The following is a 23,881-nucleotide window of genomic DNA, read 5'->3' on the forward strand; positions in this document are numbered from 1 at the left end:
CGTCTCTCCGTCGGGCTTCCGTGGGGTCAGACGGCCATCGAGGTGTCGCTCTCATTTCATTTAGAGCCGAAGATTGTCTCCTGCATAATGCATAATGCAATCTGAGCCTATCGGGGGCGGGGGGGTTATTGCCTTTAGCGAGACGTGGCATCTTTTCTCATCTGGGGGCTCGGCGTGCATTCGTCCTCCCAGATGCACCGCCGCCCGCTGATCGCCCCCGTCGTCGGGTGTTGACGATGTTGGAGGGAGACGTCGTACATGTAAGGTTTCTCCTCATCTCAGTGGTCACACTGCTATTTAAGCCTAATCATCCCCTGCTCGGAGCCGAGCTGCTGTCTGCATGTCACTATGGAGACACCGGTTGCTATACATGAGCCAATCACTGCAGAGGTAGACGTTCAAAAGTTTTCTGCGAGTGCCACTTTGCTTCCTGTTCATGCGTCTCTCTTGTTTTTAGGTTTTGCAATATTTTCACAATAAAATAAAAATTGAATAATCACAATCTTAATTTAAACGCTGGGAGAGCAGGCTTGAACTAAAAGGAGAGGGAGCAGTTCAAACAAACAAAGAGACGTGAAGGGCTTCCTAATGGACCTTCAGGTAGAGGCTAATAAGTTCATGTGACAGGATCGAAGCTTCTGTCTAGACTGTGACCAGAGTTAGTATAACACATGTGCCGTCCTCTCCTTTGACTTCCTGCAGCTCCTCCTCCTCATCCGTGGAGTGGGAAGACCATGAGTTCCTCACAGAAAATATTCCTTATCTTCATAATGTCAGTTTTGCAAACTCTTATCAACCCTAGTATGAGATGGAGAGTCCTGCGCACCATCGATCCTGTGTCTGCTTTACAAACAGCCTTGAAGATGACATTTGGCAGCGGGCAGAGCTCCTCACTGTAAACGCTTTGTTGTCTTTGAAAGTCGGACTCACTCACCTGCATCAGCCCCGAAATGCGGAGGATTAATAATGCAGGCGCCTGCTCCCCAGAGGAAGATCACGGATTGAATGGAAATCAGTATCACCGGATGAGCTCCGCCTCCGCTCTGCCGCTGCAATTAACCCCAGTGTAAACACGCACACACATCTGGATGCAGCACGAGGTCAACACAAACACACGCACGAGGAAATGCGACGCGTCTGTTTCATTAGGCACACGCTCATCGGTTGTCTTAGTCCATTTAGTGGACGCTCAATGCTCAAAGGTCAAAGGTCAAAGGCCGAAGCCTCCGTACGAGGAGAGATGTGGTTCAGAGACATAAAACAATTACTCAACACAATATGACGAGTTAAACCAAAACACGTCACCAGCGTTCGAAAAGCGAACGTAAACAAAAAATTACTCACAACAGACAATAAACTGTACAAAAAAAAGGTCTTTGATCTTGGAGCACTTTGTATTAATCTCGTTATTAAAGAGAACGATTCATAACTTTGCCTGTTTGTTTTTTCCTTTCAAGGTTCGAGATGAGATTAGCGTGAAGTGCAGAGCGGAGCGAGTGACAGGCAGCACCGTGAACCTTGAAGACGCCTAATGGATGCGGCGCGCGTTAAATAAGCAGCGGTGACGCACCGTTAGAACAAAGTAAAAATAAAAGCCATGACAGAACAGGGCTGATCACAGGTGGGTGGACGGCCGGAGGGCGGAGCCTTCATCCATTCACGCTTTCCTTCACTGTGAACTAACAGCTGGAGGAGCCGGAGCAGTCGACAGCCGACGTCCGCTTCGACAGTCGCCATGGCGACCACCACGCTCGAACCAAAGAGCAGGAATAAACTATATGATGAGGAGAAATAAAAATTAAGACCCAGGAAACTTACAGCGTGCGCTTCCCTCCCACGTTGCCCATGGGTGAGTCACCGGCCCGCATGATGGAGATGAGAGCTTTTACTGAGCAAGTGAGAAAAACGCCGGTTCTGCCAGCATCATTCAGCAGAACATGTTCAATTAGCTCAGGAGCTGCAAGGCAGCAGTGGAACTCATGCTCTTGAGGTGTAATGCTTTGCTTTTAGCCCTGTGACAAGTTTAAGAGCACCTTCTACACAAAATGCAGATTATAATTTTAATTATTGTCTTACTTTAATGTTATGAGTGAAGAGACACAGGAGACTTGACAACTGGACCGGAACCGGACCGGAACCAGTCCTAAAGGTGAATGACTGCAGGTAATGAAAGGCTGCGAGAACCGGAAGGCAAGAACACGAAAACAAACACGGGTCTCCGGGATCCTGCTCCGACTGAGACCCCTTCATTACTTCGCTTCCTGTCCCTCCTCTCTTACATAACAAGAAGAAAAAAACATAATGGTGGTGCTCAAATCTATTTTTCCACAGGGGCCGGACTGAATAACGCCTCCATGCTCATCATTCTTAACAATTGTTTCCTGTCCGTGTGTGTGTGTGTGTGTGTGTGTGTGTGTGTGTGTGTGTGTGTGTTGGGTAATTACTGCCTGACCTTTTTCGCACCTCTCCTTCCTATTGATTGCGAAAACAGGCTTCGATTAATAATTCACAAAAAACAGCGAGAGTTTTGACGACGCTCGTTGCCCGTGGCAGCAGAACCAGAGCACACACACGTGTGTGTGTGTGTGTGTGTGTGTTCACGTTTGCCTGTGAGCTTTGCAGCGATTACTTTAAAATCGCTTAGTTGCTATTTTCCTTAGTTTTTTTATTAGTTCTGCGCAGCGTCTTGTACTCACATTATCAAATGTTTGTGTAGTTGTTGTTTTTTCCCAAACTCAAATCAGTCTCATGTTTTATTTTAGTTTTTATCTCTACCAAGCGAAAACTGCGCTCAATAAAATGCGATGAAAAACCAGGTAATGAATCTGAGGATTTCGTCGTTTATATTGGATTTTTTACGCACGGGTGAAAGGTCAAAATCAATGACGATATTTCGTGCCTGGCTACACTAATAGGCTGCAAACAAATCACTCTGGGTGGCGTGTAATCATCCTTTAAAATCTACTGCACATAAGATTTTATCTTATTTTATGTATGTGAATGCATCAAACGGAAAATTAACAGATTTCTCTACACTCCCTGAAGTTAAATTACTGTTGTGAAATAGTAGATTTTCCACAGGCACCAAATGTTTACTAATGCGTCTGAACCTTGGGATTAAATATTGATATAATTGATTTATGTTTTTGATTGAACTCTTTATCAACAGTCAAACAGACAGAAGGAATGGATGGAAGAATGTCTGAGCTCCACATGCCTCCTGCATCAGCTCTTCCTAGGATCCCAGGACAGATGGAGCGATGCTGTGTGTACAGACCAAGCGCCGGTTGGGCCTCGCACCGGCTGGATTGGCTTATTACAGGTCTATCTCCCCCAGCAGTCACTACCGATCCAAGTCATTAGACAGAGGAGTGGCTGCTTGAGGGAGCACTGGAGCAGAGAGATAGAGAAAGGGGGGCGAGAGGGAATGAAGAAAAAACAGATAAAAAGAAGGTGGAGATGAACCAATGGCTCACTGTCACTGCCAGCGCAGAAACGAGTCAAAGCCGAGGAAGGAGAAACGAGGCCGAGCACGGATGAGGGAAATCAAAGAACTAGACTAATGAAGGAAACGCAGCGAGAGGAGGAAATGATCTGACGCAAGATGAAAAATAAAGAAAGCACAGAAAAGAGATTAAACAGAAAAGCAGTGTGTGACACGGAGGGAGGAGATTAAAAAAAGAAAAAGGCTGGAATCGGAGATGAGGAGCGGAGCGTGGGGCGCGTGGGCGGGACCGACGCGGTGACGAGGGCGGATGGAGAAGGTGGAGGAGAGGGAGCGAGTGATACGAGTGAGGCGTCACGCGAGCAGCTGAAGGGTCCCGCCTTTAGAACAGAACCACGGGTTCGAATCCCAAACCGGCTTCTGCCAAATGATGCCAATGTAAATGTGTGAGCTCATGCTCCCAGTGATTCTGAGCCTCTCCAGGTAGACCCCCCCTCCACCACCACCCTCCACACGCCCCTCACTCCACTTTAATTTCATGTTTTGCTTCGTCGCCGTCCGCCAGACTTGCGCGACATCTAACCCCGTGATTTTAAAGCTTTTTGCCAGCTCCTACACTCTCCGAGGGACGCGGCTGAATGGAAAAGGCTTGTACTGTAGCGCTGTGTGCAGAGAATAGTAACAGCTTTGACAGCACTCAGTCAGAGGTCAGCGCAGGGACTGACAGTTTCACATTCATAGCGGCGACTCCAAGGACCCGATGCCTCCTGCACACGTCAGCTCCAGTCATTTCTCAGACTTGAGCTGCGTCCACGCGCTCTCACAAGGTTTTCATTGAAACCAGAACAAAGTACGTCTCCAACTCGTATCGGCATTCGCTCAAATAATTTCACAAGCGATTAAAGTACCAGCGCTCACTCCCACCTCCAGCTTCTGTACATGGGTGTTTGTGTGAGTGCGGGTGGTGTGTGTGAGATGCTTCCTGTGTGAAACTAATAGAACGCGCGTTGCCGCGACCTTTTCCACGAGACAAACAATTACAAATCCGCCGTAGGACCACGACGTCTGACGCAGCAGCAGCATGAAGGTCGTTTCGAGGGGTAATTATTAGTTTTGTGTATGTCAGAGTCGCTCAGAGCTTTTCCAGTAGCAGTCCATTCCATTCCACCACATTTTACCATCAAGCAAAAAGAAAGTCGTCCGGCGCAGCAGTCACACTTGTAACAGTTATCTTTTATTTGACTTCTTTAAAAAATGACATTCAGGGCCACAGGAGGAATATGGGAATTTACAATCATCATTTACATTTTCCATCCTAAATTGAATGTACAGGTCAATATTTGACTCCTGTCCAGACTAATATGATATAATATTCCAGGAAAACATGTATATATGATATAAAACTGATTAAAGGAACCAACACACAGTTACTAGATCTAAACAATGTGTACAATGACTTAGTAACTTTTGCGATAGCAATAGAAAAATGACCTGTTCCTTGGAGCTAAACGTAATCATCTGTTCCCTCGTGGAGCCGCCTTTAATTCCACTGCATCTGCTGAATGGCCTCAGGGCCTGAGTGGCTCCCAGGAAACCAGCATGGAGCAACATGCAGCCTCTGTGAAGCAGGTGTCTGGTTAAATCACCAAACGGGTTGGTTTAATCTGTCTTTTTACTCAATTAATGGATGAATTTTTTTCTTCAGTGCTTCGGTACCGATGTTGAAAGTTAGATTATCACATTAATGCTAGAATAAGTGAAAGCAGGCTCCTGTTTTCTTTCACTAACTGTGGGTTTTAGAAGGTGGTGTTTAGTGGACTAGCCGTGAAGCTAACACCATGCTACAACGAGGCCGCCCTCGGTCGACAGTAGGAAACGTCGTCTTTTCCTTTAGAAAGATCTGTGGCAGCTTCATTTATTCATTCATTCATTCATTCATTCATCCATACGCTATGATCAAAGGGCAGGGGCTTCGCTGACTATTATTTATTCATAGTGTTATTTTCTATACTCTCTTCTTATTTCTGGCGTTCCTATCGTTGTCGAACGCTGCTAAAGTCCGATTGCATTTGCTAAAATGCAAAGCGTGACACCGAAGTCCAGCAGTTACAGACAATAGTCCTATTTATGGATCAAAGCTCCTGGACGCGCCGCCAGGGGTCTCGAACATCCATCAGAAATCAATGACTGATGTCAACAAGGCGTTTCATGCAGGCGCTCTGTCTCCAGACAATCAGCAGGACGGACTCATTGTACGAAGAACAAAAAGAAAGTGGCAGCAGTCGATTATAAGGATTCAATACCTCACTTTGACCAAAGCGTTAGAGAATGACTCAGACTTTATGTGCTTTAGTTTAAATGTGTCTGCAGTTTGTCATGTTCTGGTGTAAACCTGAAAACTACTTTACATTCATTGGCATCAGGTACTTGAACATGATGCATTGATGCATAATTATGACAAAATTGTCAAACGGCTCGACGTCTGAGGCACACGGCTGATCTCTGACCAGCGTCTGTGGTGGTGCGTTCAAGTGCTTGTGACGATGCAACATCCTGAAAATAACACACTGTTGCTGAAAAGCAGAAATTGAATGGACACATTCATTAAGTCAAGACATGAACGTGAGGATTTGACATGTTTGGATGAAAGGTTGAATCAGGAATTAAAGGGCTAAAGATGCACAGCTTCTGTTCGTTTCACCCACGTGCACCTCGCGGCCCGTGGCTAATCCAGGGTGTCGGGCTCGGCGTCCATGCAGGTCTCCCAGGGGTTGCGTGGCATGTGCGGCATGGAGATGAGGAGCAGGGCGACGCCGCTGAGGATGAGCAGCGTGAAGGAGGCGCAGGCGCAGGTGAAGGACCAGGAGTAGTAGTATTCGATCCAGATGGTCTCATCGCTGTCAATCATCCGCTTCACAGACTGACGCATGACCTCCACGGAGATGATGATGCAAAGGCCTGGAACCGAGGGGAGACACAGCGGACGTCAGCGTCACCACCGTCACTAACCATCGCTAACCATCACCGATGGGAGAGGTGCACTTGATAATCTCACCTGCGAAGGCGAAGAACATCCCAGCGGGGCGGAGCAGGTAGTCGCGCCCCTTCCCGAAGGAGAAGATGACACACAGGGTCCCCAGGATCATGAAGAACAGGCTGAAGATGGCGATGGCCGCTGCTGAGATGTTGTACTCTGGAGGGGGGGGGGGGGAAGGGAGGAGGAGGGGGGGTAAACCCAGGTGAGAGGAAGAGCAGAAGGAGCAACAGAAGGGGAGTTGCTGTGTCACTTCCACGACAACTGTTCCGTCATCGCACTCAGGCGAGATTTGACACAGACAATTAGCCTTTAAATTAGCCTGGCTCCAAAAACAACTGTCGCTTATTCAAAGCGGCGATAATGCCGCGTGGATGACAGATAAGACGCTGCGGGCTCACGGCCGGCTGCTCGTCACGTAAACAGTCTAATCCGTCCTTCTTTGTAACACTCCAACTGTGTCAGGAATGATCCTCGGAGCATCCTGATCCCTGTCAGTGGAAAAGACCCCACACTCTGTGTGTGTGTGTGTGTGTGTGTGTGTGTGTGTGTGTGTGTGTGTGTGTGTGTGTGTGTGTGTGTGTGTGTGTGTCCTTAAATTCATTTCAATTTTAATCCATAATCCAGCGAGTAATAACACTTCTACAGAACAAACCGACTGTTGCCAGCGACCGGGCTCCGGTTTCGCCTCCTCAAAGGACGTGTTCGGATGTGGCAGCGAGGACGCACCCACCTTTCTGCGTTTTGACTTCAAAAACTTCAGCCTCCTCCCCGGACGTGAAGTGCTTGAAGTAGGAGCAGTTTTTCGCTGCAGGGTGAGACAGGGTGAAAGAGAGGAGGACGACAAAGAGGGTGGGCGAGCGACAGAGAGAGAGAGAGAAAGAGAGAGAGATGAAAGATGAGGGGGTCGCGTCTTTAGCCCTCTGTGTCAGCGCTACCAATTACTATAAAGGTGAAACTCCTGTTAGAAACCAACTAAGACACATACAGGATACATACAATACACAGTCTTATTCCACAGTCAATTAGTAGACTTGATTTTTGTCAAACTTATATTTTACTTTTACAGGCTCATCGTTTCTCTGTTTTCTCACCCAAACCTCCAGCCGCTCCTCGTCTCCCAGATGTTACGCACAGATGTTAATAGACGAGGGGGTCTTTACCCTTTATGAAACAGTCAACATTGTTTCGTTACAGCCTTTTAGAAGACCTGTTGACGTGTTGTTAGTGTTCTGTTGTCGGGTGCTGTTGGATTTGGGGACTTTTGGGCAGTTTTCTTAAAATAAAATGTTGAAATCCTTCACTCTCCTCCATGTCGACTTCCTTCTTGCAAATCATTTCACACCTATTCTGACACATGGATGATGTATTTTTGCACTCTACTTGCCAAAACTGTGTTTCGACTACACTCATCCGTGGAGCCTCATGCAGAAGAACAGTCCCGGAGTTCCACTATCGTCCGTCTCTGGCTGCAGCTGTGCAGAGGATGCAGAGGCCGGGTCCCTGCTTTGCTTACCGAGATTAAAGCCATAAAGCACAGAGTTCAGAGCTCCCTGTGTCCACACCAACATGGATGGCGTGTGCGCGCTGCTCCACGCGTGCACACGTGTGTGTCTGTGTGTACCGGGCGAGAGGGGAGCTGTTTGCTACCCAGGATGAGAAGGTAACCTAGCAACAGGCTGCTGCAGGTCCTGGATAGTCCTGTCTGTTTACCCATGTACAGGCACATCAAGAGGTGCATGTGTCTGCATGCGTCTGTGTGTGTGTGTGTGTGTGTGTGTGTGTGTGTGTGTGTGTGTGTGTGTGTGTGTGTGTGTGCGTGTGTGTGTGTGTGCGTGTGTGTGTGTGACAGTAGATAGGCTGATGTCACGGTGCAGCTTGGATCTGCAAATGTATTGTTTTTCATTAGTCTTCTCCACTAATCTGCGCTAATGTGTGTTTGGGTGTAGCTGCGAGATTGGTTCCCGCCTCCAAGAAGGCGACTATCTGCTCAGCCCACAAAGACGCGGCCGGAAGATGTTTGACTTGAACAAAGGGAGCCTAAAACCACGGCGCCACTACTTATCTGCCACGTTGTGCTGATGAATGAAGGAGGATAATTCCCAGAGAAGTCAAAGCGCATTAAGTCTCAGAAGCGCGACTGATCGCGTAGGTAATAATAATCGAGCGTTTGATGAGCCTCTTGTTATGGTTGACAAGCTTCTCGTGGGCGCGATGCACCAGTGATAACGGAGGCGGCTCAGACGTCGCTGCTAAGTGTGTTTAGCGTCTTATTGAATAAGTTAAGGTTTCATGCTGTAGTAGCTGTAAGCATGAATGATGGGCTCCACTGTGGCTGCGTGTCATTGACCTTCCACTCTGGTTAACGCAGCGCTTTAGTTCCAGGGCGACTGATTGGAGCAAGGTCCCGCCTGTCATCTGAGCTTAACCTCCTCCCGTTGAACTGCGCCGCTGCCGTTCATTCCTGTGATTTAGCCTCATTTGCGTGTTTCCAAATGAATGACGGATCGTTTGCGTTACAGGGAGGAGCTTTCCGAGGAGGCGGAGCTTCTCCGGCCACAGAATGACCCACTAATTCTGGGTCAGAGTGAATGGTATGGCTGCTGGTGTTTAAATGGATATTCCAGCGGGAGTTCTAATAACTGGGACAGTTGGTCCTGGTGTGTCCATGCATGTGACCCAGCTGATAAAAAACCTTTATTTTACTGGTTATCACAGAATCATAGCAGTAGTTGGTTCCAGTGATGCGTTTCCGCCTCCACCTCCACCGCTTTGGGTCCGACCTCAAAGCAGCAAACCCGGCCCAGCGGAGAGAAACGTGAGGCGCAGGAGGTGAAAATGGAGGCTCAAGGTGACATCTGCGCCTCCCAGCGCGTGAATTGGGGGCAGCAGACAGACACTGTGTCTCAGAATGAGCTGCGATGGTCTCGCGTTTGTTGTGGATTCATGGCCCGTCTGGGCGCTTTTACAGAAGCAGCAACAGCGACGTCCGACCACTTGTGTGGCGTCAAGCGACGCGTTCCGCCTCGTTGCGTGTCAGAGCGCACACACATACAATGAGTCCAATTTATGCTCTTTATTTCCCAGAGGAGCGGCCCGGTGTGATCCACGAAGGCTTTGTTTGGCTTTTACAGCACTCAAGCTGCCGTGGATCATTTGTGGGGAGCTAATTTTCAAAAGCCGCACGGTGTTCACCGCCGTCGTCGCGAAACCCCTTCAGAAAATCAGTGTAAGTGGGATAATACGAGCGAGCGCTTCCCAACCCCCACCTCTGCTCGGGAACATGCAAATGCGCCTCATCAGGTCCAATCACCGCCGCTGGCCGGGTTCCGCCGGCCGTCAAGCATCTAATCTGTTACAGTGCGCTCGGCACTCGACCTGCAGCGCACCTGGCTGTCAGCGTGGGGCTCGAAGGTGACGCCGGGCAGATCACTGCACTGCAGGACACCAGGACACCCAACCCTGACCTCACGGGACAAACGCAGCCTCTGAGGCCTCTGGCTGAACAGCAGGTTCTTCCCTCCAGTCCCGTCCATTCCTACTGCTACAGTTCGGTGACTGGATCGCTCATCGCGCCTGTCAGCCTCGATATGCGCTCCCTTCACTTCACAGATTGACTTGTCCACGGGGGAATAAGTGTCTGCTCGTAGCTGTCTCCTCTCCGCGGGTCCCTCGACTTGTCTTATCAGAACGGAGCAGAAGCTCCTGTCTCCGTTTTACTCTGAGAGTGAGTTCTGGAGGTCTGTGATACAACCGCGGTTATCGCCTCTTTCAGACAGGCAGCTGTCACGCGTCTCGTCGCCCTCGCAGGTCTGTGAGCTCTAGATTTTTCCTGTGCACCCTGTAAAAGTGTTCTCCTGTTGCCTGTCAACAGAGGCATCGCTGCTGCGCCCCCCTCCCCCCCCTCAGCCCCTTCATCCCCCCGAGTCCCCCAGGTGCGCTCTAACTTAAGAGCTGGAGGAGGAAGCCACACTTCATTAAGGCCTGTTCTGATCCCGATGTGCTGGAGTCGGCGGCGGAGTCAGAGTGAAATCGCTCTGTTCGTCTGCGAGGCACGTACGTGGAGCCGGGGCGAGCGAGGCGCTGCTCACCCCAGGGCTGCCTCTGCGAGAGCAGCCCGCAATTACAGCTGGAATTAGACTTTGGAAGGCAGGAAGACGCGATTTGGACTTTTCTATGAGCACTGACCGGCTCCGGTTTGATCAGAAGCAGCTCCGTGCGTTTTTGACGCCACAGAGGTTAAACGATCCCATCGGCTGATACGGTCGCTCCCGTTTACAGCGGTTTAGAGTGAATATGTCTGACTTATAAACAGACGCCGTCACACATCTGGAGTCTCTGCACAAAACGTCAGCTGTAAATGTAAAAAGCGCGCGGGTCTGTACCTCCGGGTAAAGTGATGGGGCCGCAGCCTTTGCCCTGGGGGTCCTCCTCCACCATGAAGATGCTCTTCTTGCACAGCCTCCAGAGGCCGAAGTGGGCGGCCTCGCAGGTGGCGTTGAGCCTCTCCACGCGCGGGCTCAGCACGGCCCAGTGGTCGGTCACCACGGCGGCCAACATGGCCGACATGCCGGCCACGATCACCACCGACGTGAGCTTGACTTTGGTCGCCTGCTCCTCGAACATGTCGCCGCTCGGCCAAAGTTGGGAGCGCGTGTGTGTGTGTGTGTGCGTGCGTGCGTGTGTGTGTGCGGGGCGTGCGTGATGCTGAAGCCTGCGTCAGACGAAGGGCGCCGTCGTCCTGCTCCTTGGCGTTCCCTCCTCGCGTCCACGGCTGATCCTCCGCTCGCTCCCGCTCTCGTCCGCCGCGCTTCCTTTCTCCTTCTCCGCCCGGTGCCTGGTAGTTGATGAAAAAGGGGCCAGATAACAGTGCCCTAGTTTCCACCCCTCTCCTCTCCTCTCCTCCTCTCCCTCCCTTGTTGCCTTTGGTGATCTGAGGCCATTCAGCCTGCAGATACGCGGGGAGCTGTTGGCACCTATTATACCTACACTCTGTTACTACAGTCACAGTCAGAGGTTGTCAGGTTCTCACTTTTATTTTAAACTCCTGTTGATTTGAAAGCACTGAACTTATGCACTTCCTCATAAGTGAGATCCAATCATGGTGTCATGACAAATATTAATCTCAGCATTCAATCATTTATCTAGAACGTTTTCTCTTCTACTGGGTCTGATCTGTTTCCAGCACAATTGTCTTTGGCAGTGTGTATCAGGGGACTGTGGGGGGGGCTTCCTTTATTAGGTGTCATCGGAATGAGCTGATCTACTTACTCAACCAATCAGCAGTCAAGGTTTGAGACAAGGGTCCCACCTGATGTCGGCCGCTGTTCCAGATTCAGAAAGACAGAAAAAGGACAGGATCTGTGAAATTCATTCAATGAATTTGTTTATTCTTTCTCCTATAGATACATTTACAGTACTGTACATACTGTATATTGGATGACTTCACTAACAACATGGCTTATCACACAGTAGAGGATGCGTCTCAAAGGCACAAACAACCTCTTCCCTATGAGACACTGGAGTAAATGGACGCACTTTTTATAAAACGCCGTGCTCCACTTTAGACGCAGCTCTGGTCCATTTTCAGCCTCGACACTAACACAGCTCCGAGCTTTTAACAAATGAAATGGCAGGATGTTTAAAGCAAGAGAAGGGTTCAAGAGGCTGGGCTGTAGTGTGTGTGTGTGTGTGTGTGTGTGTGTGTTCATTTATACTTGTGTAAAAAGGGACGGCTGAGGAGGAACAGCGCCGTCTGACTCAGCGTTAGCTTTCTGTAAACAGCATCAGTCGCTACCTGAACCGGGGAACCGATCATCATAGAGATCCGCCGGAGAAAACAGACCCCCCGCGGTGACAGTTGAGCCGAGGAGAGAGACAGTCACGCTCATGATCGTGTTCGTCTGGATGTGTCTGCAGCCGTTTGAGTCTGAGCGCAGCCGTGGTAGTGAGTGACCTCATGACCCTCTGCATCTGCATCTGCGTCTGCGTCTGCGTCTGCGTCTGCTCTGGTCGTCCGGCGTTGAGCGCTGACTCCATGTCTGACACGTCGAGGCTCAGCGGTGATTAACTCCCATCACGGCTGCCAGCTTCCCTGTTAGAATCCTTATTCCAGGACGAAAAACAACCTTAATTGGTGGCTAATTTTACTCGTAGCAGAATAGATTGCGCAGCCTTCAAGGGGACCCAACTGTATTGGTTTGCTAATGGCAGGCAACATTACTCAAGCTAAATTAGATTAGCCAGGCCCCGAGGCCGTCTCTATGAGGGTCACGTTAATATTCCTCTCCAAAAAAATAAAAAAGCCGGATCGGTTACGCCGTCGCCTCCGTGGGGCCTCCGCCGCCCGTTCCAGCGAACGCCGCTGATCAACATGAAGCAGAGCTCGCAGGTCGGATGATCTTGAGTTAATGAGCCGAGATTAAACTGAAATTACATTGTGTGGATATTACAAGAGGATGATGTAGCTGTTGTCAGATACAGCGAGAAAGGATCATTTCCTGTGCTGGAAAAGAAGCTTTGACTGATCTTTAACCTTATGGGATCCCAAACGCATAATTAATCTTCTGATCATTTCATAGGGAATTGTGATTTATTTTATTTATTTTCACACACCAGCATGGTTCTGACCTGCAAGTGAACAAAGAACAAAGCACTTACACTAATGTGGAAAGGTTTTAATACACAATGGGAAAGATTTGCTGTATAATAATTCCTGTGTCCGTCTATGCTGCTTTTCTCCAAATGATGTGTTTCTATTTAACATTTCGATCCAAGAGAGCTGCCATCGCTCTAACGCTGAGTAACTCATTTCTTTACCAGACAATGCGGAGACGCCGACACTGAAGTGACTCTTGGCTCATTCAGGGATGACAGCGCTTCAGTCGTTCCGTCGACGCAGAGAAGGTCAGCGGCAGAAATCTGAATGAAGCGGCGCCGTCACGCGTCTTCAGCGAGATTCACGCCATTCACGACTTTAAGTAGACGCTGACTCAGTAAACCGTTGGATGCGAGTGCAGAAAAAATTCATTATTTAACTATATATAGAAAGTGTTTATGCTGTGGCTGCAGTTCAGAGCAGCACAGTGTCACAGGCAGCGACTCGGTTCATTTGTCTGTGAAGAAATAACCTGACGTAAAACAACAAAACAAGCAACTTTATCATAAAATCCCAAAACTAAAATACCTTTAATAGTCATTTAAATTGCAACATAGCTATGGTTTCTAGAACAGTGGAGGTTTTATACAATATGACAAGATTCACATCATTCAGTCAGCACATCCTCTGCATGTCTGCACTCACAGCTGTAAATAACGTGTGCTTATTTCACACAACAGGAAGCCATAAAATCAAAGATACACAGATAAACACATAAATAAACAGAAGGTTTAGTGTTTGTATTGTTCAGCGTCTACAACAGGATATTCAACAGTTAGGTGATGAGCGTGTTTACCTGGATATAAAAGAGTAAACTGAATGTCAGGTTGCATCGAGGCGTGATTGAGTTGCTTCGTAATATAATGCTTTAAAATCATCATCGATTCACATGTAGAGGTTTTTTTTCTATTGTACTTTATATACAAGTTTACAGTTTTACGTTACAAACACATCTGGATTGTTTATATAAAAGTGAAGATCTTCCACTAAGATCTTAGTGGATCTCATCGATGGCTTTCTTTCACATGAGCTCAGTCTAAATGAAGTGATATCGCTAACGTACTGTCAAACACGCTACTGTACAATGAAATACTCTCATGAGCATTTATGCCGAACCAGAAGTGACTGAAAAGCCTCAGAACAGAGGAAAGACCCATCGAGCCTCAGACAAACACCCACAACGTCCATCAAATACATTAATGCCATTTATCTTCTCGGATCATTCGGACCAGGCTTCTCTTCATCTGGTCCCTTCTTCAAGGAGAGGACCTCAAACGTCTCATCGACGCCGCGTTTCCTGAGAGGACCAAACAAAGCGAGCGTTGGACGTGCAGGACGACAGCACGGCGCTGGTTGTTACAAGCAAATCCCTCAGTCGCCGGCAGCCTCTGTTTAACACGGGCGCGGGAGGAGGCGTCCAGAGGGACTCACGGCGGCGACAGCCCGACAGACGACGGATCCCGATCCGCTAAACACGCGTCCGCTCAGAGCAGGAGGAAGTCCCGACCCGCGCCGCGTTTAGGGCCCCTCCTTTCTGTCTGCTGCTCCTCTCTGGTGACAGGAGCACAGAGGCCGTCACATCCATCAGGACGAGGAAGAAAAGAGAAAAACGCAGGTTTGATTCCACGGAGGAATGTGAGAGAATGAGATGAAGGCGGAGGCAGCGAGGAACGGTCCACATGTACAACCTGCTGAAATACTAAACATTCAACGCACCACAAGTCCGCAAGTCAGTCACTGTGTGCGTTATTTATAAACCGGGCTTTTCCTCCATGAGCAGAGCACGAGGCCGACCCGGCCGGTTCAGAGAGACGTTCACTCTTACTTCACAGGCGAATGGGGAAAAACGCTCAAGGTGACGAGAACATTCATTTAGCACCTCGTTAATCTACAGGTAGGCCGCTGCTGATCACTGCAGCTCAGCGCCTCATCCACACATGAACAAAGGCAGTGAGCCACGCATGGCTCGTTTTGGGCTACAGTGTCTCAACTCTGCGCCGATGGGCAGGTTAATAAGTCGGGGTCCATCCAGCTGCTCGCGCTCCCGTCTCCCTCTGGTTCCTTATAAAGGGACAGTCTGCCTCCAACATGGCGGCCGCTCCCCCAGCGCTCACACCGGTGTGGTCCTGCGGTTCACGCCGTCCTTTAAATCGTTGGGGAAACAGTTGTGGACCTGGAGGAAGTCGGCGGCCGACTCGTGCTCGGGGCTGTACGCGTCCTCCGCCGCGCTGTCGCGGGCCAGCGCGTACATGGACAGCTCGTCCAGCGGCCCGCCGGAGGACGGCGCCCGCTTCACGCCGCCCCCGGGCGAGTTCTCCCGCGACGCCTCCGTGGAGTGGGAGCTGGCGCGCGACGTCCGCCGGCGGTAGCGGAAGCTGGGGATGCGGGAGTAGGGCGAGGAGGAGGAGAGCGAGCGGACGAAGTCGCGCCGCGCGCGCCAGCGCACCTCCTTGTTCTTCTCTATGTAGATGTTGATGGCGAGCACGGCCACGGTCTCGGCCACGATGAAGGAGAGGGCGCCGAAGTAGAAGGACCAGCCGTACGAGTACGTGTACTTCTTGTCGTCGTCGCGCTTGTCGTTGGGGTCCCCGGCGTTGCTGGAGATGTAGACGATGATGCCGATTATGTTGCTCAGGCCTGAAGAACACAGAACAAACGCGAATGAGGACCTCCGTCGCTACAGGGACCTATACCCCAACATGAGCATTCACTCTGACTCTGACTCTCACCTGCAGCCACGAAGAGGATGCCGGCGCTGAGCAGCACGTTGTTGGTCTTGCTGTAGACCCGGCCCAGCCCGACGCAGAGCCCGCCCAGCATCAGCAGCACGGTGCTGAGGATGGGGAACACGCTGGAGGCCCGGACGATGCCTGCGGACACCAAGCCAGGACATCCGGTGGCAGAGCGAATGAGGGGTTTAGGGCGGATTAACGCGGCGCGAACGCTCAAATCGCTGCATTAATGAACTGGTTAAACCATAAGGCGTCAAGAAGACGGCGATAAATGGATGAGAGGCAATTAAAGTTGGTGAAACAGACAGAGCGCGCTGGTGGTAATGTTTGGAATTTTAATTAGCGTGCGCCGCGCTCATCTCTCCACCTCCTCCATCCATTTTTGAGAACTCCATTACCATTTATACTTCGGGGCCTTGTTGTTAACAAAGCCTCGCTAATCAGCTGTGGGATGTAACAAGAGCTCTCGCTGACTATCACCTCTCCATAAATGAATCACTGTGCCATTTTGCCAAGTTTCTAAAGATGAATTTAAGCTTGTCTTTTACTAAGCCGGTCATTTTTTTAGTCTGGCTCATGGACTGGACTTTGACCAAAGACTGATAAGTCTCCTTTTATCTTCACTCTATATAAGGCAGGCACTAAATCAACCTTAAATAATTAAATGTCCACATTTAACTTTTACTTTACTTTTACTTCATCACGGATTTGAGAAGTAAAATCTCAGTTCCAGAAGTAGCGAAGCACCAGTGCATAATCATTGAGTGGAGGGTCGACCTGCCTGGCTGGAAGCTGCTCCAGCGGAGGCCCTTAGAAATAAGAAGTGCCTGAACAATGCCAGGCAAAGTGGGCAGGCGGCAGCACTTACGCAGCAGGTATTCAGAGCTGTCTGTGTCGTAGTCGTTGTCATCAGGGAAATGGTTGATTCTATAACAGCTGCCCTGATTGATGCCTGCAGGACAGAAGACAAAAAGACGGAGTCTCCGCCGGTGCATTGGAATTCATGAGGGATGGACTGAATTATAGTGCACTATACACTTGGAGGCCCACTTACAAGTCTGGCACGCTGCTCGCCGTGTTCGACCACTAAAACACAATCAGCCTTTCAGCATTGGGGGACTCTAAGTGGATTTACTCCACGCATGCAGCATTGTAGTATTTGAATTTACCCAGCGTGACCATTCTGGAGGGAGCGGGTCCAGGACGCTGCTTTGACCTTTCTGTTGGACTGTGTCCACTGGAGAACAACGACAGGATGAGATATAATAATAAAAGAAGGAGTGAAGTGGCTTCTCATGTGGCCACGTGCTCTGAGGGCAAACGCTGCCACTGTCTGATTCCCGGATTATTCTGTGTTCTGTGTTCTCTCTTCCAGAGACTTCTGGTTCTCTGTCCTGGTTCTGCACAGGGGAGCTCAGAACGGACCGTTTAAATCCCGCTCAGGTGAAAGCTTGAGTGCTCGGCTAAACAAAAAGCGGCGTCGGAAGATTTTAGCGCAGAGGTGAGAATGGAAGAATGGAGCGAGACGGGGAGAGAGAGAGGGAGAGAGAGAGTGATTAAAGCTGAGAGCAGCCTGGCTGTATTTGAACAGGAGCATAAACAACACCTTGTCTGGAGAGAAACGGGCCGGGAGTGGGTTTAATGGATGTGCTCGGCGCCGTAGTAGTGATGCGGGGAGCTCTTCGGATAATAATTCACCATTTGCGCTGTGAATCCCCTTAAAAACACCCACAGTATCGAAAGTGGGCTGGTCTGTGGCTTCTTTTGCATATTTTCCATAAACACGTCAATGTTTTTATGCATTATGTGTCACTGCGTGAGTCTGAAAGTTACTCTCATCTATCACACGCTTTGAATCAGAGTCTTTCAAACTGCAGTTGGCCTCGATCTGACGGCTGAGCTGCTACTGGACTGTTTGTGCAGTACGTTAATAAACCGTCACCCGGCTGCACCGCTGACCTCCCACTGTGTAAATGTCATGTCTCCTGCCTGGACGCCTGACACTCCATTTCCCAGGTGCCCCAGGGTGAGCCACACATCGCCATCATCAGCGGCGGTGGCGGCGGCGGCGTCTTTTAAGGGCACGCGCGCCTCCATTAACTAGGTCTGCTGCCTAATAAGGGACACCAAATTAATTAGTGTCAAATCAGTGGAAGGAAATGGAGCAGCTTCTGTGTCTAGTCACTGATGGAGAAACGGGGCTTTGAGCTACTGTATTTTAAGCAGCGATGTGAGACCTTGTGCCTTGTGAAAAAGCACATGTGCCTGTTAGATCAAGACAAGTGAAGATAATACAAACACAGACACCTTTGCTGCCCTGTTAATTGCTGCTTGAACACCAGCTCCTGCTTCAGGGCTTGTGGCTGATTAGCTTCATGTTGGTACTGTGTGTGTGTGTGTGTGTGTGTGTGTGTGTGTGTGTGTGTGTGTGTGTGTGTGTGTGTGTGTGCGAGCGTGCGTGTGTGTGTGTGTGTGGGGTGGGGGTGCTTTAAACTATAAGGCCGGTGATACATTGCATTTTACTGTCCTGTACACAACACATCATTTACAGTGCACTCACAACGCTGCATCTATTCCACCTTCTCCCCTCTGTGTTTGTGTGTGTGTCTGTGTAGAAAGACAATAACGCAGCTGATTGAAAATCTGATAATCAGCTGGAGCCTCACGACTTGTGATTTGTGAGTGACAGTTATCAGCTCGGCGTCTATGTTTGGCTGCGTGTGTGTGTGTGTGTGTGTGTGTGTGTGTGTGTGTGTGTGTGTGTGTGTGTGTGTGTGTGTGTGTGTGTGTGTGTGTGTGTGTGCAGACTGTCTGACAGGGCACATCGTGTAATATTGTAAAGTCTGTGTACTGAGGTGGAGGAGGTGGATATTAAACAAGAGAATCAGGTCCAAGGAAATGAAACAACAAGGTATCGAAGAAGAGGCAACATTAAAAGCAGGGGATTAAGGAGAAGGAGCAGAGACAGAGACAGAGACTGGTCGTATTACACATGTTTCTAAGACATAATAAATAAACAAGCTACATAATGACTGTGTTTTGACACATTTGTAATTAAATTTGTACTTGTCAACACGTTGCATGGAAAATAATGGGTCTCCTTATCCTGAATGTGGTGGAAAGCCACATGCTGAGCTTCCCCTCCTCTTCTCCATGGCAACCCCTGTTAGTCTTTAATAAGCTCATTTCCATAAACAATCTCCCAAGATGCTTTTGACATCTTCACTGTAAACTAAATGAGATGCGGCCCCTTCCCACCGCTCCGCCGCCGCTTAACCGTTTACGAGTCTGCCCATGTGAACACACTGCAGCTGTCTGCCACAGCTGGGACGCACATCTGCATTGTTTTGAATGAACTCGGCTCAGCCAATCAGGAGGCCGCCTCGGGGGCCGACGCTGCTCGTGCAGGTGTTTCCAGGGCGCGTCATGACAATAAGCTCCGTGTGCCGGCTCTGCTTTGACGCCAGCGCCCTGCGAACAGATTGATGAGTGAACCCCTCAAAGGTGACTTTAATGCTGCTTTTCACCAGAGCTCGGTGGCTTTCGGGCGCTGGTGTAGTGTAGGAAATACGGCGGCTGGCTCCGCTTTCTGATGTGCAGCGGAAAGTGTGGCCGCCGACGAGGGGAGGGCGCCCCGTGGCACGCAGCAGGTGGGACCATCAGGTTTTATGAAGCTCTACACAGACAGAACACTTGATATCAAACGCAGACGTGCACACGCTCGCACATTTATTACTCTGGGAAACACAGAATGCCAGGAACTGGATATAAAAGCATCTGTGTAATCAAACAAAACTCTCATCTCTTTTTTTTCAGTCCAAGTGAGGATAAAAGAAAAGCAATTTGGCGAAAACATCAGTGATTCAGTGTTGATATGACTGACAGTCGGTTAATTAAATTGTCACCAGGCTGCGAATTCCTCAAACACGGCTCCACTTGGCGTTGACTGCGTATGTAAATCCACGTAGTTGGAAGAAAATGGAGATCTATCGCCACATGCAGTCTGCTGTGAAGGCTGCTGTGCATTGTCACGTACTGTAAGAATGTACATTTACAATGAGTTCTCAGGTGAAATGCAAATAGCTGTGGGACTCAAGCCGGAGTACACGTACGTGTTCAAAACAGTGCAGTTTGACTTAAAGAGTCACAGAAGATGAATTAAACGAAGCTGAGGTTTTATGGGTACGAAAATAAATAAGCGGGATAACAAAGGAGGAAAGACTGACGAGGGCGGAGGAGTTAAACCCACAAAGGGATGAAATGAGCGAGCGCCTATCGAGCGGATGGAGTGACGGAGGTCTGCTGGCTAATTAGTGCCCCCGCATGGCTCCTCAGCTGTTTTAATGAGCGGCTCGGCGCGTGGCGGGGATGTCAGCGTGACCCCCACCCCGCTGGAGCGACGCCACCGCTGCCCCCGCGTGCAAACAGCTACGCGGGCCAACCCACCGCCCGCGCCCATGTTTACTGTAAATATGCACTCGCTAATTGGATTATTCATTAGGTCGTTGGTTTCCTTCAGTGGAGTCACACATGAACGGTCCAAAGCAGGTGCGTTGGAGTGCGAGGCCCTGCCCTCCTAATGTTCCCAGCAAATACAGTAGTAGATTCCTGCACGCTCCCTAAATGTCATGATGGGGGAAGACTGGCTCTGCAGAGCGTTCATTACAGGCTTCTGGGAACAGAGTGTGTTGTCGCTCAGAGAAAGACATGTTGTTGCTACAATCTGTTGGGCCAAACGTGCCGACGTCTTTCCCAGTAGCTGTGATCCACACAGAGCCGTCGGCGTCGATAAGTCCGTGTGTTTGTCATCATGACCGCAGGGGTGCAGGTCTGTGTGTGTGTGCGTGTGTGTGTGTGTGTCTGTGTGTGTCTGTGTGTGCGTGCGTGCGTGCGTGCGTGTGTGCGTGCGTGCGTGCGTGCGTGCGTGCGTGCGTGTGTGAGCGAGAGATGCTCATGGGGTCTTCCTTCCTTCTGTCTCTCCTCCCGTCTGTACTTAAGGGTCTCCATGACAACGCAGCCACTGTCCAGCAGCTTCACAGAAGTGAAACTATTAGCACCGCAGACGACGATATGATGGGTCTGCCTTTGTTTGTGTCATATTATGCCTTCAGTCCACGGAGCCAGCCTTTGTTCCCAACCTCATCAGCATCATTCAGCCTCTATTGTCGTTAAGCCACTTTCATTATTTACTTCAAAGCACTGATGGAATATCACGCTTCACATAATAGCTGGCTGACATTTGTATTATACTGCCATTTCTCCGGGTCTCACAGGGTGTAGCACAGCCTGAGTGGCCCAGCCAAGCCTGACTCTCCGTAAATTGCAAGTGTCATAACAAAGTAGGGTTTTCTTAGCGTGTGTCTGAAGCCCCCTCGACGGCGGAACCAGACCAGGAACAGTTCGTCACCTGTGACAGCTGGGTCTCCGCTTTTATGTGCACTGTCCTGACGCTAAGGGTGCAAAATGAATGATGCGTGTAATAAAGTGAATGAAAGCTCTCAGCCAATCATCATCATCCAAAGGCAGCGATACAGCGCAAACTGCACGGGGAATGCAATGTTTTTATTTTAGCAGATGAAGTGTTGCCATTAAATCTTTGATTGCTCTAAAGATTTTCTATGACTTTGTGCTAAAGTGGAGAGAATTTTGATTCGGTTTCCTGTTTGTACTAATTAAACTGTGCGTGTTGTTCTCCGGAAATGCCAATAAAACTCTGTAACACAAACAAAATGTAGTGTGGTTTTAATATGTCTGAGTTTATGGAAGCAGCAGCAGTTCATTGTGTGCGTCGTCGTGTAACATGCTGCCCGGCAAACGGAGCGAGGCACGTGAGACGCGACGCGACGCCGAGAGAAAACGGCACCAAGACGCACATTTGTGGTATTTTTGTTTTCCGACGGCAGCAGATGTTGCTTTTTTTTTACCTGTGTTCACTCATCTGTGCGTCATGACAGACGTGCCATGAACAAATCCAACCAGCGACACCCAGGCGCTCGCTGATGCTGAGGCGAGAAGTCAAAGGGGCCGCCGGAAGGAGGGTTGGTCAATGAACAAGCGTCTTTCTGCCCCTCAAGTGAGACGTCACCGCCAGCGCGCCTCCTCGGCAAACATTATTGCGTAAATCTGTCCAAAATACGCTCCACGCCGATCAAAAGTTGCAATAAGGGACGTGGATGAGGAAATTATATTTTTCTAACTTGCTTGGACATGACGTGGACTCAGAGTCGTCTATTTTTAAATCACCGGGCATGTTTCCATAGCAATTTCGGAGATGTTGCCAAGCAACAGCGTTGGATACAATGAAGACATGAATGAAAGTAGACGAATAGCGCGCACATTTCCTGGCAGCGACCGGTTTAAAAGTGAATGGGGTTGAGACGCGCCTTCTGACTAGAAGACCATCATATTTATTGCGTCGGCTTCTGTTGGAACAATGCGATGTAACAGTTGTCAGCCAGCTGGAGTTTAGCGCTCAGCTGTGAGCGGCGTTTCTCTACGATGTGCTATAAAAACCATAAATGTGTGTCTGCGTTCAATCATCTGAGACTTAACCGATCAAAGTTGTTCTTCGTATGTTGTATTTTATTGCTCTTTCTCCTATATTATCTTCTTCCATTCAGCATTGGGTGTGCGTAAAGGGAGAGTGGTCTTTGTGCGCACAAAAAGACAAGCCACTAATAAGAAGTAAAAGTATGTGTTGTACTAAACATTAGGAGAGTGCAGTGTGTGTGATTTCCACGCACATCACTGTGCACGTACAGAGGCGCAGCCCAGACTTTGACGAGACTCACCTTCAATACAGCAGATTCTCCACAGCCCGGAGTGGGTGAGATCGCCCTTCTTGGTCTTGGGCTGCGGCTGCACCTCGTCCGTGGTGAGATTGGTGCCGTTGCAGATGTACGCGCGCGAGTAAAGCCAGTAGTCCGTGCCGATGGCGATAGTCATCAGGCTGAAGGCGGCGAAAGCCCCCGCGGTGGCCAGCAGCGTTTGAACCCCGCGGTCACACCAAGCCATGGCGCCTCACCGGTCCAACATGAACTCAGCAGGGCGCGTCAGGACGCGGATCCGTGGCTCATACTTCTTTAGGTGTGTCCGCGGCGTGAATCCCAGAGGAAGGAACAAAAGTGGAAATAGTGGCCGATGCGCCCGCTTGACGCTCAAAAACGCATGATTGGTGCGGTGGATGTGAGAGGGCACCAGTTGTGCCCACTCCAGAGGCTCCACGCAGGTTTCGGGCACGCGGGACAGCACAAAAGCGGCATCGTGCTGAAATCCACAACGTCCTCACTACTTCATTTCCCAGTTTCCCACCTTTGTCTTTGTCTATAATCACTTTTCTCTGTTCCTACACTGCATCTCTGCCAAAGAGGGCTACGTCAATGATTCTTAAGTGAGACCCCACCCTCACCAAATCTAACCAATGGAGGACATGTGTGATTGAAAATAGGAAAAAAACACACTCAGTTTATTTACAATAAAAAATGAAATTAAAAAATAATGGAGATATCGTAACAAGACAATCAAGCTGTCAACTCTGAAAAATCTGGGCAGTCTTTACTGGATTTAAAATGAACATTGCAGGGATGAGGGAGAGTGGGTGAAGCAGTGACAGGTTTAATTTGTGTCTGAGAGAGATGAGCGATATTCAGACAGATGGGGACACATTTTAGGGGCTTTCACGTAGCCTCCACTAGCCAGGTGGCTCATGCCTTATTGAAAAAATGCCATTCTGCGTTCTGTGGAGATCTGATCGGCAGACTGGCTAATTGCATCAGGCTGCAAGATCCTGCTGCTGTCTGTCAAATTAGTGTAAAGGCGGCATATTAGGAGGCAAACAGGCAGAAGATCTTCAATAATCAGGTTAACTGATGATGTATATTTTCCAGAAAAAAAAGTTCTTCTGGCGCGTGCATATTAGATTTCCGGTGAGCACTCACTCTTTGGTCAGATGACTGTGAAAGCAGCATAGTAATAATCTGTATATGCTGCGTATCAGTCCACAAAGTGAAGCT

General features: G+C 49.4%; 2 protein-coding genes across 4 annotated transcripts; both read right to left on the reverse strand.

The window, feature by feature from the left end:
- Positions 1-4,657: 4,657 nt before the first annotated feature.
- Positions 4,658-11,608, reverse strand: cacng1b (calcium channel, voltage-dependent, gamma subunit 1b). Its single transcript, XM_029159169.3, has 4 exons — positions 10,865-11,608; positions 7,213-7,287; positions 6,501-6,638; positions 4,658-6,403 (listed from the first exon to the last, which is right to left on the reverse strand). The coding sequence occupies exons 1-4, from the start codon at positions 11,103-11,105 to the stop codon at positions 6,171-6,173; spliced, it is 687 nt and encodes a 228-aa protein (XP_029015002.1). The 5' UTR covers positions 11,106-11,608; the 3' UTR covers positions 4,658-6,170.
- A 2,990-nt stretch (positions 11,609-14,598) lies between these two features.
- LOC114860515 (voltage-dependent calcium channel gamma-4 subunit-like) lies at positions 14,599-23,297 on the reverse strand. 3 transcript variants are annotated; one of them, XM_029159165.3, is made up of 4 exons: positions 22,661-23,297; positions 16,738-16,821; positions 15,867-16,007; positions 14,599-15,774 (listed from the first exon to the last, which is right to left on the reverse strand). In XM_029159165.3, exons 1-4 carry the CDS (start codon positions 22,881-22,883, stop codon positions 15,248-15,250), a joined length of 975 nt encoding a protein of 324 aa, XP_029014998.1. In that variant the 5' UTR covers positions 22,884-23,297; the 3' UTR covers positions 14,599-15,247. The 3 variants fall into 3 exon arrangements, with proteins under 3 accessions (XP_029014998.1, XP_029015000.1, XP_055366700.1); XM_029159167.3 differs by lacking the exon at positions 22,661-23,297 and adding an exon at positions 21,794-22,654 and having other exon boundaries at positions 16,738-19,340; XM_055510725.1 differs by lacking the exon at positions 22,661-23,297 and adding an exon at positions 21,794-22,654 and having other exon boundaries at positions 16,738-19,545.
- Between the last annotated feature and the right edge of the window lie 584 nt (positions 23,298-23,881).

Source organism: Betta splendens, chromosome 8 (genome assembly GCF_900634795.4).
Source record: "Betta splendens chromosome 8, fBetSpl5.4, whole genome shotgun sequence".
Classification (NCBI taxonomy): domain Eukaryota; kingdom Metazoa; phylum Chordata; class Actinopteri; order Anabantiformes; family Osphronemidae; genus Betta; species Betta splendens.

Bases quoted from the DNA above. Each gene is read 5' to 3' on its own strand.
- cacng1b (XM_029159169.3), bottom strand. From the start codon at position 11,105: ATGTTCGAGGAGCAGGCGACCAAAGTCAAGCTCACGTCGGTGGTGATC. The intron at 7,288-10,864 runs GTACAGACCCGC...CTCACCCTGCAG, and splicing joins CCCCATCACTTTACCCGGAG to CGAAAAACTGCTCCTACTTC. The intron at 6,639-7,212 runs GTGGGTGCGTCC...CCCCCCCTCCAG, and splicing joins TGAAGTCAAAACGCAGAAAG to AGTACAACATCTCAGCAGCG.
- LOC114860515 (XM_029159165.3), bottom strand. From the start codon at position 22,883: ATGGCTTGGTGTGACCGCGGGGTTCAAACGCTGCTGGCCACCGCGGGG. The intron at 16,008-16,737 runs GTAAGTGCTGCC...TGGTGTCCGCAG, and splicing joins CAGCTCTGAATACCTGCTGC to GCATCGTCCGGGCCTCCAGC. The intron at 15,775-15,866 runs GTGAGAGTCAGA...TGTGTTCTTCAG, and splicing joins CATCCTCTTCGTGGCTGCAG to GCCTGAGCAACATAATCGGC.